Genomic DNA, 15,972 nt, shown 5'->3' with positions numbered 1-15,972 from the left:
TACCACTATCCTCATGGTCAAGGAGTGAGTATTAGTTGAGTCAGATAAAAGTTGTCAACCTAAAAATGCAATTCCCAAGCAGGGCTAACAAAGGAACTGTGACGTTACTGAGATCACAAGTCTGACCTGCCTGTTTTTCTGTCTTAATAGTTTTATGATGCTGACATGTTTTTATTCTCAGCCTGGTCAAATACATCTGAATCACTCAGTATTATGCAAATATATTAATATAATAACACTGAATCATCCAGACAAAAAAAAAACAACAACCAAAAACAGGACATAAATATTTGTTTTGCAAAGAACATGATGCAACTCAAGGGACAAACAATATGTACTCAAGAGTACCTTCCGAATTTAGGTACTGATAACCTTAACTTTATCACAATTTATAAATAAAGTGAACATGAGTGACAACTAGAGATGAACACATGCGGTTGTCACAGTGGAAACCATCAGGTATAGTATTTGATGTCACAGGTTTGTAGAAAGATTAGAAATTTATGAAAATACTTTAAATAACAGGTTTTTCTGCATAGACTGCATTCTAATAAAAATGGAAATATCTGAAATATGTCACGGATATAGATTACAGACAAAGGAGATATAAAATACAAGCCGATGACATAGCTTAAAAGATCTTCAGGAAGAAACTAATCTGTCTCAGCAGTCATGATAGGATAAAACAGAATGGAGATGTTTGAAGGATGTTGCAGTTTCTGATGACAATTTGACTAGACAATTGCATTTAAAGCAAAAATAACAACAACAAAAAACAAACAAAAAAAGGAATTGGTGGACGTGCTTTGCAAAAGCATCTTTATATATCTCTTTATATTATATTATATTTTGCCCGACACGCTGAGTTACACTCCAGCATCCCTGAGAGGCCCTACACAGTAAATGCGGTTTAAAAAATGGATAAATGGATGGACATTATATTATTTTGTTACATTTTTATACTAAATAATATAAATGATTATATTATTTTCCAATGAAGACTTCTTACTTAGTCAAATCCGATACCTTGTGTGAGACCTGACTCGGTCTCAAAAAACATTCTTGTGAGGGCTGATGCAATACTCTCAGTCTCAGTACGTACTGTTCATGCTCTGTATCGCGGCTTGAAAGGCTTGTTTCAAGTTGCATCAGCCGAGCAGACTTTAAGCGACAGATCTGCTGGCGAATGAGCGTGAGAGTTTTTCTGTGACTGACGGCTGGCACGCCTATGAAATTAATCAACTGCGCACGTTTGTTCCGGGTTCGTGAGCCAATCAGACAGTTATGCGCTTATAGAGTCACAGCGAGGTGAATTGGTTGGATAGAAGGCAGGAAGCCCCGCCCTCTCTACGCTAATGGTTGGTCCGGATTTTAAGCAAGGTCAGATACGCCCATAGACATCTCACATATAGTCTGCTTCAAAGCAAATCCACATTTCATCATCAGCTGAGGAGGAAAAGCAGCACGGCAACCTAGGGTGCCCGAAAGCAACGGTTAAAAGGCTATTTCTTTTGATTATAAAGAGTCGTGTGATTGGCTGGTTAGCGGTTTGTTGGTGAACAGGAGGCTGGCTGGTGAGCTAGCAACAGCTTTTGTGTTTATTCGAATTGAAAGAGCCAAAGAGGCCGAGATGGAGTTTTAAGGCAATGATGCGGTAACTGCACGGCATCGGCATGCACCAGGCACAGAAAAGCGATTTTCGGGACTGCACCATCACAACTGCCAAGCAGTTGGGCTCTAATACCGTCCGCGGTATAGCCGTGAGCCAACCGATACCTCTCCTACTTGACAGGAGGAAGCTAACGTTAGCTAGTTAGCCTGTGGGCCCATTCACTTAGCTGTTACATCAAAACGTAACGTTACACCATTACCCTTCCTATTCTCATACCATCCTAAGATGAAACCTCAAGACGTCGTCGCTGTAAAATCCAGCTTGTGGATCTTCGGTTACGGCTCGTTGGTTTGGAAACCAGACTTCAAGTACAAGAGGAGCCAGATCGGTTATATTAAGGGGTACCAGAGACGCTTTTGGCACGGGGATAATTTTCATCGTGGAGATGATGAAATGGTGAGCTCCATATATATATATATATATATCACTCTTTTCCCCCCTAAGAATGCACAAGTTAATACCTGAACAGTTCTCCCATTGCAACTCATTGATTTTTTTCGTGTTTCCATAACAGCCCGGAAGAGTGGTGACGCTCATCGAGAAGGATGACGTAAGTGTAATTTCCACTTTTTATACGAACAAAGCTATGAATAGGCAACGGAGAAATAAAACCTTTTGTGGGCATAATGATTTTTCCGTTCACACATGACTGATTTCCGCAAAACACGAATGATATTACATTTAATGACAGTGTCAGTCTCCATTCACTTTCATTGTACAGAAAAAAAGATTTAATGTAAAAAAAGTGACTGAGGCTGTCATTATACCCAAAATCTTTTACATTTTCTGAAAGAAAGCTTTTGGTTTGGAACAAAATTTTGTGAAGAAAGACTTTTTCTTTTTTGGGTGAACTGTCCTTTCCCTTACTACATGTGACTAACCTTAAGTTTTTGTACACAGGCATGCACCTGGGGTGTTGCCTTCGAGGTGACTGGCTCTCAGGTCGAGGAGTCTCTCAAGTACCTGAACGTGAGGGAGGCAGTGAGAGGAGGCTACCTGACCCAGGTCTTAGAGTTCTTTCCACAGGGCAAGAATCAGTCACCTGTCCAGGCTCTGGTTTATATCGCTACAGCTGACAACCCTATTTACCTGGGGCCTGCAAGCACGGAGGAAATCGCCGCTCAGATCGCTGTGTGCAAGGGGAAGTCGGGCCACAACATCGAGTACCTGCTTCGCCTGGCGGAGTTCATGAGAGTCAGCTGTCCTGATGTCGATGACCCTCACCTGTTCTCTATTGAGGCAGCTGTTCTCACCACCATTAGACCCATATTGTTAGCATCTCAGAAACCTGTATCTTTAAAACACTAAATATGTCACTGAGGCTATCAACATCTAATCCAAACACCATTAAGTTCCTCCTAACATAAAGTTAACATTGCCGTCCTTGGGGTGTGATTGTGATTTAGTGGCTGTGTTCAAACATTTTATTCTCTCTATACCAAGAGATTAAAATTTACTGTACTATGGTAAAGGTACTGTATTAAGTGAACATGGTATTTTAGGCTGTTGTTATTTTGATTCTATGGTGCGACATCTATACTGTCAGTTTTCGTCATGTGCTCTTGACCCAAGTATGTGGTGCTGTGGTACAAATGCATGCTTGTGACAATGTATTGCCAAAGTTTTTCAAGTTCTAAAGCTGTTTGCATTTTGTTTCAAATATGTGGGCATAAAACACTTCCATTTTAATTTGCACTGAAGCGGAATACTGTTGAGCCATTATAATTTGTCATTTTGCACAATAAACATTCAAAGAACCTATATCCTTGTTGTCAAGTGTGTTTGGTGTGAAATTAAGATGGTATGTTTGTTAAATGTGTAAGAAAGAGGTTTGAACCTGAGAGCTGTGTTTTTGCTCAACCTATAGCTCAAGTAGACTTGGATTTTAAAAACGAATAGTTGTGTAAGATTCAGCAGTAAATTGATAACGTACGGGGGAAAAGATTTATCAAGAATTGCATTATCCCACAGTGAAAATTTCAAATAATTGAATCAATGTTTATTTTGTTTTTCTCCAAGTTAGTAAAAGGACCATTTGGGTTTTTTCTTTAGGTATTTACACTGACCTATAAAAATAGACAAGCAACTGGAGGGGAAATGGGATGATACCCTTGAAATATTTACATACATAGAACATTTATCATCACAATTTAAAGACAAAATAAACCCAGAAATGGCCTTTCTCAAAAACCACAGCCATTTGTCACGGATGCAACAGAATGATGGACTTTTCATCATGTTATTTAAAAATAAAACCGCTTCGATACAATTTACAACTAGCACAGATCATCATAAATTACCAAGTTTTAACTTAAGCTATGTTACATTTCACACCCAAGTATTTTTATCTGAGCAGTGACATGTTTTTCGAGCAGCACTCACTTCAGATGTTTTTTCATTGCATTTACTACAAAAAACATTGATTTCTTTTATTTTTCCCAAGAGAAAATATATATTAGTATTTAAGCCAAAATCTTTGAATTTGCAGCAAATAAACATAGAAAGAGAAGGCCATTCGGTATTTAAACAAATTTCAATGAGTCGGTCCTACAAAAATAAGAGCAATCTTACAAAAGCAGTCTTATCTGTTCATATGTGTTCAGGTAAAGACTTTGTTCAAGAGGGTGTTTAATAACCAACATCCCTCCCTGTTTCAACTCATCACTGCTGATAATGATGCCGAACATCTTATGATGTGCCAGATGAAGAAAACTCCTTCATTCGGCCATGCTGCCCTTTGCTTACATGGTCATCAGAAAACAAAAAAGAGACATTACTAGAATAACAAACCCTTGGTCATCCTTACAACAGCTATTTTCTGTATGAAGGATCGATGAGCTAAACTTCATATACTGAAGATATAATTCTCAATGACTCGTTTTTGCTTCTAGTGCAAACCCTCCCATATTGCTCACCAGCCACTGAAATAGATGCTAAGTTGGGTGTGTGGAGTTGGGTTTCACAGTGAAAAGTAGGGCTTGTGGTGTGATAGCGGCTCGACATAAGCGTGAGAATCGTTAACCTGGGACTGAAAATGTACTGGCCATGCTACAATCAAAAAGCAAGGGATCACAAGCTGCTACCGCCCACTGTGGTTGCTTGGTACTTTGCTTCTTTTAGTGCGGTTGTGTTGGCTTTGTGAACTGCCATGTGCTGAAGTCTGTGAGTTGGTGGTCACAGCGCTTCCTTTAGCCTGGGGGGAGGAGGTGCCAGCTGGAACAAAGGCAGGTGTGGTTGAAGACCGAATGAGAGCCGGTTGTACGGAGCCAGTTGCTGGAATACCTGGAAGAGAGTTGAATAACAATGGATGAACTATTATAGGCCTTAGATTTTCACTAGCAGTACTGTTAGTCAAAGTCAAATGTGTTACCTTTGGACTGTACACTGTAGCCGTATGCAGCATAGGCCGCCGCTGAGGCCGCTGCCGCCCCCGCCATCGCTCCTGCCATGGCTGCAGCACTGCCTGCGCTGGACTTCCGGCCTCTTCCCTTCCTCACAGAACACTTGCCTGATCCTCCAGAGCCTTTGGGTCGTCCTCGACTCCGGCCGGACCTTCCCCTGCCTGGACTGGAGATATCTTGCGAGGAGACACCTGAGAGAGAATCATGTATGATGAAATTAGCTTCTTGTTGAACTACTGTTCAAAAGCATGAGGTCAGTAAGATTTTTTTTTTTTAATCAATACTTTTATTCAGCAAGGATTCATTAAAAGTGGCAGTAAAAACATTTATAATGTTACAGAAAAAATCGATTTCAAATGAAGTACTGTTGTTTTGAGCTTTCTAATCATCAAATAATCCAAAAATAAACATCAGTTTCCACCAAAATATTAAGCATCTTCAACATTGTCAATAAGAAGAAATAATAATAAGAAATGTTTATTGAGCAGCAAGGATCATGTGACACTGAATGAACACTGGAGAAATGATGCTGAAAACTCAGCTTTGCCATCAAAGGAATAAATTACTTTTTAAAATATATAAAAATGGAAAACAGCAGTTTCAAATTGTAATAATATTCATAATATTACTGTTTCTGCTGTATTTTTGATCAAATAAATGCAGCATTGGTGAGCATTAGTGACTTTTTTCAAAAACATTTAAAAAATCATATCGACCTCAAACTTTTGAAAAGTAGAGAATGCACAAAATTTGATTTCATAGATCCTTGACTATTTAACAGATTATGTGCCAGCCAAACAAAATCATCATGTTTCTTTTGAATTGTTGGAGTTTTTCATCTTCCACTAATCATCAGTTTATTATCAGGTTGAATGCAGAAGATGTCTGAGCCACAGCGGCCTAGACTAACGCAAACCCTGTCTCCTTTACAGCCACAGTTCTGCTCGCATTTCATCGGCAAGCTCAATCCCACAAACCTATGTGCTCTCAGCATTACAGCCTAGACTGCAACACTGTCTATTAGCACTGCTCATCATTCGACAGGCAGCCAAATGTGTGCTTAATGTGTGTGTGTGTGTGTGGGGGGGTCTCATACAACAAACATGTATGAGACCAGTAAAGTGAAAAGTTGTAACAAACGTAGTTAAAAAGCAGAATACATTCTGTTTTCTGATTTCTCATTCTCGTTTAATAAGCATGTCATCGCACAAATTTGTGCGTGAAATCTGCATACAAACGTTTTCACATACAAATAATGATTCTTCAATCACTTTTGTTCTAAAAATGTATTCTAAGTTTACGAAAAATGTAGGAACTAAAACTCCTACGCAAAAATCATACACTTGTGAAACATGTGAAAAACCACCTGTGGTGAAAATCAAGTTTTGAATGTTGTTTATATGTCTATGTGGTGTTTTTAATATGCTTTCAGACAAACCATGTGCAAATTCATAAGTCAACATCATTTTCTCCTTAAAAATGCAGTGAACCAAAGAGAGAAAGCACCTTCCTTTTGCCTACTGCGACAAATACAAAAAGGGTGAGGTCTGAACTGTTCTGTGTGAATGTTGGAATTGAAAAAAATCTAATAGGAACAGGACTGCGGGATTTTTTATGTGAAAGTAGGACAATGGGAGGCAGACCGAACGGGAACGGGACAGAATCTTGGGGAAGCGGGACTGAAAAATCCATCAATCGCTGACCTCTAACTGCTAGTTTATTTTTTTAACCTGTTACTATTAAACATCAGTGTGGATTCCCAGCCCTTTCCCAACTTCCGACAATGCATAATACTGTATGAAATTTTATGAAAACTGTATGTGTAATATGACATGGCTTGCTGTGATATACATGAGACCAATTAAAAATTGAGTAAGCCGAGGGTACCCACCATTCATGGTATCGGACACAGAGCCGGCGATGGAGACGGGAGAGTTGGTGGCACGGGACTGAGGAGCAGAAGACATGGGTTCATCCACAATTACCAGCATGTCACTGCTACTCTCGTCTGCAGGAATGGAGCTGGGCTGGAGCTCACTGCTCAATGAGATCTGTAGAGACACATAGTTCTGGGGGTGAGACAGGGACAGAGGGACACCACCACGGAGGAGACAGCAGGACCAGAAGATGGATGAGGAGGAGGAAGAGCGCCATGAGATCAATGCAGCAAGTAAACGAGAGGATGTGTGTTGACAATGGCATAATAGCTCTGCAGAAATCATCCATTCTTCGGGAAAGTTCTCACATGATTGTTTTGTGGACTCGTCACCAAAAGAATGTCATTACAGGATTGTACAATAATTCTTCCTGACATCATGACCTCTGCAATTCAACACAGATTATCAAGGTCACAGGCATTTTAAATGGAGTCAGGGAAGTGCACATGGGTCAAGTCTCATTGGTTGTTACCTCACTGAAGGGGCTGGGCATGGCAGAGTCCATGTCCACGCTGATGAACGAGTCTTCTCCATCCGCAGACAGATTGGAGTTGTCTGCTGAGGGGACATAAGGGATGACCACATTCACACCCTCCTTCTTCCTTTTAGTGTCGGGGTCATCCTCCTTTCTCTTCTTAAAATAAGAGGGATACAGGGAGACAGGACAGTTGGACAAGAGTGGTTAGGGCATTTTCTGAGTGTTTGCTTACAAAATAATTTGTGAATTTCTTCTTCAGGTACCCTACAGAAAGAAATATTTGTGCTAATGAATATAGAGCGGTGTTTTTTTTTTTTCATTGTTCATATACTATTATAGTATAGTATAGTTTTCTTTGTACTTCTATAAAGGTTTCATTTACCTTTTTTTTCCATCTAATAAAAAAAACGTTTTCCATCTAATATTTACATTTATTTCACATACTGAACATGATTTTAATAATTTTTTGGTTTACATTTTTTAGTTAACAATAATAATACTGATATAGTGCATAACTATATTCTTTACCACAAGAAAATGTATTGAAATATAATCAACCTTTTAGCAAAAAAAACTTTTTAATGCGATACAGTATTTATTTTTATTGTTGAACAACACTGCAAAGGAGAAGTAGATTCTAAAAACAATTCCTTGTGCCTCTATGAGGAAACTTACCCTTTCTGCATACTTATCCCTCTTCCTCTTCCGCTCTTTCACCTTACTGCACTCCTCCAGCTGCCGTTTCTCTTCCTGCCGAAAGCGCACTGCCCAGAAACACAACCGTACCATCCAATCAGAGGAGAGCAAACAGTCAATTGATTCATTTATTATAACATTATTTAGATTATACATATTCTTTTATGATCATAACAGAGTGGTAACTCACACTTTTTCTCAAGCTCCTCATCATCCAGCAGCAAGCTGACCACCTCTTTGGGCTTCAGAGTATCAGGTTTAAAATTTCCTCCTGATATTACCATCCTCTGAATCTGAAGTGCAGATCCCACAGCAGAGAGTGATTATTGAGACAGAGAATAAATAAATAAAAGTAGAAAGAGGAGAAGACTCGACTCTTGGAAACGTATACTGACTATAAAGATGTGTTGATACAGACGTCCTGGACTACATGTGACTGTTTAGAGCACATATGTAATTACAGTATAATTGGTGGTAATTGCAGTTGAAACCATGGGCTAAATATTACTTTAACCCCCTTGTCACTGCAAAGACTCTTCTGAGGTTTGAAATTTTGTTAAATATCGTTCTTGTAACTTGAACTGACAAATGTAAGCTGTCAGGGGAAAAAGGGGGTAATTTGTCTATCCATTGTGGAATTAGCTGAATTAAAAGGAAAATGTGTTACATTATATTTTGTGTAACCTTCTGGCCCAAGGAAGGCAGTAGATACTGTGTACTAACCTCACTCTTTTCTTTGGCTCTCTGTAAGATGCGTTCCTCAATTGTCCCTTTGCAAATAAGCCGATAGACTGTGACTTGCTTGGTTTGTCCAAGTCTGTGGGCTCGATCCATGGCCTGCTGGTCAACTGTTGGGTTCCAGTCACTGTCATAGAAGATCACCTGGAAAGAGAGGAAATTCGTCACATTAAATGATCTCTCCACATATGAACTCATTCCTGTTCATGTCTAATCCACAGATGGCATTTTTTGTTCTTGCACACATAATTCACATCGGTTTAAAGGCCTCAGATTGCACAACTTCACAGTTAATTCGCTGTCTTTCTCACTGCATATTGTACACAAAACTGAAAAGCACTTTCAGGATCTGGCAAGCGCTTATCTGATTGGCCAACGCAACTTCAGGGAGTAAGAGCACACAGGGTTTTTTCATCAGCCTGCTTGAAAACAAAATCATGTTTACAAAGAAAGGGGCTGATACAATGAGCACTGTTGAGGATGAAATAATCACTGGATTTGCCAAAGTTTGACAGGGTAGTGACATCAAATAAGTATTTTTATTTTTTTATTTACAGTTTTATGTTTCAACAATAGCTTTTGTCTCCAAAATTGTCACTCCCTATTCATTTTACTCTTGACTAAAACGGCATCTGATTTTCAGCTGACAAAAATGAAATTTTAGTTGACACGAGAGTGTAAAATTAAACAAAATATTCAAAAATTTTATGTATTCATTTAAATTTTGTCAACATTTAACAAAAACATGATAAAACATGAATGTACTACCTTGTACCATCAAAGAGCTTTAGTTTAATGGTGTTCATTCACTAGAATAGAAAGTTTAAAAAGCATTTTTATCAATTCTGTCAAAGTAATTTGTAAATTATGTAAATTATGTAAATTATAATTAATTTATCTAATAAATTAATTATGTTTTTTGAAAGTTATTGCATGAAACAATTCATTTATTAGATAAATTAATTATAATTTACCAATTTACATAATTTACTAATTACTTTGACAGAATTGATAAAAAATGCTTTTTAAAATTTGTATTCTAGCTTAGATTTTCGGTTTTAAAAATAAAAAATATAAAAGTAAATATTTTCCATTTAATGTTATAATAATATTCTTTAATTTCAGTAAAGTGACAATATAAATAGAAACTGCATTATTATTTATCTGTTTATTTTATTTGCTTTATATTATTGCGGTTTCCACAATTCCCCACCCCTAAACAAAACAAACTGTGGTTGGTCGCTTTTTATGCTGACCATTTAGTCAAAGCTTCAAAGTGTTCATATTAAGTTCAATGAGTGCAGCGCAAAATGTCTTCAGGTTCATACTATATTAGGGGCCGTTCTCATGGCCTCTGGTGGGGGAAGGTGATCTGGTAATCATGATGTGCTGATGGGCTATGGTCTCACCGTGTCTGCAGCTGTCAGGTTGATCCCCAGGCCTCCGGCTCTGGTACTGAGGAGGAAGACAAAAATATCCGTCCTGCAAAGGGAGGGGAGACCAGAACAGTGAGAGAAAGCAAATAAAGCCGCGGCAGATCATGCTCTTTAAGGGGCCGGCCCAACCACCCAGAATTTACACAGAGAGATGTTTCAATATACAAGCACACTCCTCTAGAAAATAAAAACCAGAGCCCCACTGCACCCACAGAGAGCTGAGCTAATGCAAACCAGACCCTGTGAGGAAGGGCGGGGAGAGAGAAAAGAGCGCAAAACCCCTCTGCGTCTGACAGCACCGCCAGGGATGAGGAATTTACGCTTGGTGACATTTGAAAAAAACAAGCCCCAATTAGGTTTAAGAAGAGACGGGCGCTTACAGACGTGTGCGTCTCCTTTTCAATCCTGGCTGGCAAGCAGCTGAAAACTATCTGAAAACTCACCGGCTCTGGAAGTCAGCCACCATGTCCCGCCGCTCCGAAATCTTGGATGAACCATCCAGTCTCATGTAAGTATGCTTGCGGTACACCATGTACTCCTGCAGGACAGTTGAGAAACATTTCAAGTAAGAAAATGGAAAATCATGCAGGGAAACAAGTCAACAATATGAAACTGGTGTGTCTATTTCACTTTAATCCTCTGGTTTTTAATAACGTTCCCATTGCCACAGACCCTCATTAACATTGGGCAGACTCTTTTCAGTGACTTTTCTCAGATGACCTCCCACTCTCCTACGCCACCCAGAGTGAAGTCTCGATTCCATCGGGCCTACGACTCCACTGGACGGCCTCCCAAAAGCACATCTGGACTGTATGAAGCCAGCATTAGCACTCTCCTTGACATTAAACGTCTTTGATTAGGACTTTGTTCCAGCCTGAAGTAACATTAGATCACAAACACTAAGCTTCTCTGCAGCTGTAAGTAACAAATGGGACCATCTTAAACGGTATTATCCCGCTGAGAACATAACTCTAGGTTAGCAGAGTGTCGAACATAACATGATTTAACCTCCTGAGACTTAGGAACAATGCCCGGAATACACTTGAACAGACCTCAAGTGGGAGTACATAACAAATTAGAAAACTTGACCAAAACACTCAAGGGGTCTACTTGGAAAGACACACATTTCTATAGAATAAGGTTTTTCAAACTGGGATTCAGCGACTTGCAAGGGGGTGCTGGGTGGTCCACAGAAACAAATATTTTACAAAATGCTTATTTAGGGCTTTCAAAGTGAACATGTTGAGTTCAGATAAAAATTAAATGTTTAATGTACTGTTTTAAAACATTTTATAGAAACTTTATTGTAAAGTGTTACCCAATTATTTAATGATAACTTTATTAATATTCTCCATATTTTACAAAGTCCACACAAAGTGTTGGTTAAAATATAAGAAGAATATTTCACGTCAGCTGAAAAAGATTATTTCAAAGGCAGGATTAGTTATTCCATTTTTATTGAAGATTATGATGCCAAACATTTTTTTTGCTTTTGAATTATGCGCACCGATGAAACGTTCAAAGTGAGACCAGGAAGGTGCTTTAAAAAAATAGGGTTAATTTAGATTTTTATGTTGACTTAAAGATAAAATATAAAGCGCAGCTTTTCATGCAATGCCAAAACTATTAGACAAATAAGAGCCCATGTTTTTCCATGCTTAACTTTTTCTAAAGACAATCTACTTCACAAATAAAGGAAGTCTAGTCTAAGTAATCGGACTTTAGTGAGACTGCCATGGAAAATGCTTAAGCCAAAACGAATCGGAAGGATATTCCTTTTGACTTGAGGTGTTTCTAGACTACGAGAGCTGTTGTGTAGGACTATAAGCGGCCTGTGTTGACAATGTTATTGGAGGCTTCTACATTTAGCTCCATGTTTGGCTTTCTGCTGAACATGTGGCAAACAACTGTGTGCCTTTGGAAAAAGTGATTGTTTCCTCCAGTTATCTTCTCTCAACCGCCTTTGTCCAGCTACAACAATATGGAACTATTTAACAGCAAACACTTCTTTCACAATGCTTGATCAAATTTCGCCATCTCTTCTTTTGTGAGATCAACAAAAAACATTGAACATGTAAACAAAAACAAGTAAAGCATGACCTCAGAAATCTATAATCGGTTCAGTAGACAGATTTCTGTGGAGGTGAAGGAAAAAACAGATTTCTGTGGAGGTGAAGGAAAAAACATGTCAGAATGACATGACGTAGTTACGTAATGTTCACAGGCCACAGAGCTGTCAGTCACAGACAGTGAGAAGGGCCTGGAAGTACTCACCTCTAAAAGGTCTATCATGCGGGTCATCTGAGAGTAAATGAGAACTCTGTGGCCCTGAGACTTCAGTCGAGTCAGCAGCAGGTCTAGAGTGTGAAGCTTCCCGCTGTCTGTGATCAGAGACTCTTTGTCTGAAGAACAAAGCAGAGAAAAACATTTCAAAAACACTGACAAACAGTAAATAATGTGTCAACTCACAAGATCCAAACTGTATCCCACACTGTCGGAATGAAGCTGATTAGATAAATCAAAGGAATATAATGAATAAGCTTGTGGAGTGACAGCAATTTCCCCTCCCCGCTCAAAATGTTCTGTAATCCCTCCGCGTCAGCTCCACTCCGGGTTTTCCATTTCCTGCTCCTCACTTACCGATGACAGAAATCCCACTCTCAGTAGCAAAATTTGTACCCAGTTACCGATCCACTGTGAAGTTCTTTAAATATGTTTGATTAATTATATCTTGGACATCCAAGAACAAAACATATTAAAAGAAAGAAAAAACTTATTACGCTCAGGATAAAGTTATCAGAATGACCTTTCTCATATTTTAAAAATAAAATACTGCCTTATTCTGCTGTAAACATTAGTTATTCATGATATATTGATACAAAATTAGTTACAGGCCAATATTTGAGGGGTTTTTTTTTGTTTGTTTTTTTACATTTAGATTCCAATGTTCACTATAAGTTAATATTTTTTTTTTTAAACTACTAATTTACTAACACAGTTAAATGTAGTCTTTAGCAAATCTAAAATGACTTTTTCATACTGTACATTATAATGTTGTAAAAAGTACTGTGAATGAATGTTAATATTGGCCGATAAAATGTATATGTTTAATATATAAGTTTTATTTTTTTTCCCATTTTAGTTTAAATTATTTTCTGTTATTCACATCATCCAACATTTATGAACCCACGTTTCAGTTTTTAAATAATCAAATCTACATCAGTTATGTGCCTCAACACATGTGACTGATTTTCACAGACCAGAGATGGCAATGTGCTGTCAATGCTGTCACCCCAACAGTGCTTATAAAAGAGGAAGCTCAGGCTTCCCATTGTTGACTGGTGGAACCCTTGACCCTAAGGTCAGCTCATGGGGGGTAAGTTAAATGACCCTGCTGGTTATGGGCACTCAGAAAGTGATTATACACACGAAGTGAGCCGGCTGCCAGAGCAATCTAGAGATCCCCAGAGAGAGTTTGAGGCCTGCTGGCCGAGCCTTAGACAGTACAAAAAGCATGTCAAACACACGGTCAGCATGACCATGTTGCTATTACCACATCATGTCTATGCTAATGTGAACCATAGCTGAACCCTGACTCAACACCCCCATGACCCTGAAAGGGTCACGTTTGTAACCTTTACAATGAGTGGAGGAGAAGGGCTCAAATTAGCTCATATACTCAAGAATCTCTTACTCACCGTGGTGATGATTAACAAGATAATGACCTCATGGATCTAATTTACTTCAACCAAGATGAACATTTGCTCTAAGGCAGGGGTTCTCAAACATCAGGCCCATGGGCCATATTCAGCTCGAGAGGTACTTTTAATTGACCCCTCAAGTGCTACTCAAAACTAACAAACAAGCCTTCATGCTTATATTCATCAAAATAGTTGGGTTGCATACAGCTACACTGAGCTACATAGATATCATCTAACCAATTTGTTTGCAGAGAGGATGGTGATAATAAAGAAAAAGTAATCATGAAGAAATTCATAACCATCCGTTTCAGACAGAGCAGACATCTAAAATTCTCTTGAAAATGTTCAAAAACAATAAGGGTTAAAATGGGTCATCTTCAGTTTATTCATCTCTTGATTAAAAGCTTTTCTGAAGATTGTGAAGCATTTCACTTGGTATATTAAATATAATTCAATAAACATTAAATTACTATTATTTAATGTAAACAAATTATATTCTTAATATCTGCAATAGTATAATTTATTATAATAGATTAGTTAAATATTTAAATAATTTAATTGGGATATATAACAAACGCTCAAAAGTTTGGGGATGGTAAGATTTATGATGTTATTAAAAGAAAAGAAGTAACTCAAATTTATTTCATTAATAAAAATTGTTGATATATTAAAAACAATTGTTTTCTATTTTAAAATTTTAAAATGTGATTTATTCCTGTGATTGTAAAGCTGAACTTTCAGCATCATTACTCTAGTTTGCAGTCACATGATCCTTCAGAAATCAGTCAGATATGCTGATTTGCTGCTCAAGAAACATTTATTTTTCTTATCACAGTTGAAAATGGTTGTTGAGATAAATAATTTTGTGGAAGTGTTCAATTTTTTGAAACATGATCCTTTGTTAAATAGAAAGTTAACAGAAAAATCTTTTTTTTTTTTGATTAGGCACCCTTGCTGAATATTGGTACTTAATCCTGAAAGTATTCTTCTTTTTTTCTGACCCCAAATTTACTTAGATTTAGATTTACAGTGACTTGCAGCTAATAACTAATAAACTAATAAAGATCTACTAGAACTTATTACACACTATATAATGATTATACACTACACAACATAATGATTATATACTATACTAGTTTTAGACCACAAAAGACTGCTTGAGTGATCATATTGCATTGCCTGCTGAAATACATGTACACGTTTAACAACCATATCCCACAGTGCTAACAGCAATGGTTTCTTTAGCAAAAAGCAGTGGTTTCAGGTTCCTGACTGAGAGAAGGACGGTTTCATGAAGAGAAGAGAGACTCCCATACGCTCTTCCCCATAAAGCTCTAATCTAATGGGTCTGGCGTCAGAGGAATAAGGCAACAAGCTGCCAGACCCCCCTTTATGAAGCCCCTGAACGACTGTGGGATGAAGATGGTGATCTAAGGGGATGATGTGACCCGTTGGTACCCACAACTCAACGAAACCGGCACCACAGAGTCTCCTCTGGTGTTTCCATTCCCTTCTTATCGAATCCCCCCACACGTCCTATTTCACAAGCCTGACGACTCTGCAATTACTCCGTTTTTTCAGTTAGACTTTACATGCTACTTCATCTAAAACATTTAGTGAGTCCTTCTTAGACATGCTTATCAAACAAAGCTAATCTCTTACAAAAAAACAAACATTTTCAGAGGAAACTAACAAGGGCGACTACATCATTTAGAATTCAAAATAACTGATGGATTGTGTTGGCATTAAAGTTCATGGAGGACGCTTCATGTACTTTCAGGATGATTTCCAACTCAACTGCAGACCAAGGGGAGCTCAAAGTTACCAAGTACTGAACCATCTGATGTTACCATGATTACCACTATCAATCCAACCCACCTGCTGGTGGTAACCCCTTAAAAGTGCCCTTCCAG

At 38.3% G+C, this 15,972-nt stretch overlaps 2 protein-coding genes across 8 annotated transcripts in view; one reads left to right on the top strand and one right to left on the bottom strand.

The window, feature by feature from the left end:
- The first annotated feature begins 1,383 nt into the window (after nucleotides 1-1,383).
- Nucleotides 1,384-3,433, top strand: chac1 (ChaC, cation transport regulator homolog 1 (E. coli)). Its single transcript, XM_077220411.1, has 3 exons — nucleotides 1,384-2,068; nucleotides 2,187-2,222; nucleotides 2,573-3,433. Exons 1-3 carry the CDS (start codon nucleotides 1,898-1,900, stop codon nucleotides 2,978-2,980), a joined length of 615 nt encoding a protein of 204 aa, XP_077076526.1. The 5' UTR covers nucleotides 1,384-1,897; the 3' UTR covers nucleotides 2,981-3,433.
- Nucleotides 3,434-3,649: 216 nt separating this feature from the next.
- The window catches only part of ino80 (INO80 complex ATPase subunit), a 39,717-nt gene continuing 27,394 nt past the window's right edge, over nucleotides 3,650-15,972 (bottom strand). For 4 of the 7 annotated variants that reach the window (XM_077220396.1, XM_077220393.1, XM_077220395.1 and 1 more), the window contains exons 28-37: nucleotides 12,633-12,760; nucleotides 10,802-10,896; nucleotides 10,332-10,404; nucleotides 8,908-9,066; nucleotides 8,375-8,477; nucleotides 8,164-8,252; nucleotides 7,483-7,644; nucleotides 6,965-7,124; nucleotides 5,043-5,264; nucleotides 3,650-4,954 (exon numbers count right to left, since the gene is read on the bottom strand). In XM_077220396.1, the coding sequence (XP_077076511.1) occupies nucleotides 4,752-4,954; nucleotides 5,043-5,264; nucleotides 6,965-7,124; nucleotides 7,483-7,644; nucleotides 8,164-8,252; nucleotides 8,375-8,477; nucleotides 8,908-9,066; nucleotides 10,332-10,404; nucleotides 10,802-10,896; nucleotides 12,633-12,760 (1,394 nt within the window). In that variant the 3' untranslated portion in view covers nucleotides 3,650-4,751. The remainder of the gene's footprint in view (nucleotides 4,955-5,042; nucleotides 5,265-6,964; nucleotides 7,125-7,482; nucleotides 7,645-8,163; nucleotides 8,253-8,374; nucleotides 8,478-8,907; nucleotides 9,067-10,331; nucleotides 10,405-10,801; nucleotides 10,897-12,632; nucleotides 12,761-15,972) is intronic. The other 3 variants (XM_077220397.1, XM_077220394.1, XM_077220399.1) reach the window with 1 other exon arrangement.

This window comes from Siphateles boraxobius, unplaced genomic scaffold (assembly GCF_051911475.1).
Source record: "Siphateles boraxobius isolate OS27281-9 unplaced genomic scaffold, OSU_SipBor_1 8, whole genome shotgun sequence".
In the NCBI taxonomy this organism is placed as follows: Eukaryota; Metazoa; Chordata; class Actinopteri; order Cypriniformes; family Leuciscidae; genus Siphateles; species Siphateles boraxobius.
This window is presented reverse-complemented; position numbering and strand designations above follow the sequence as displayed.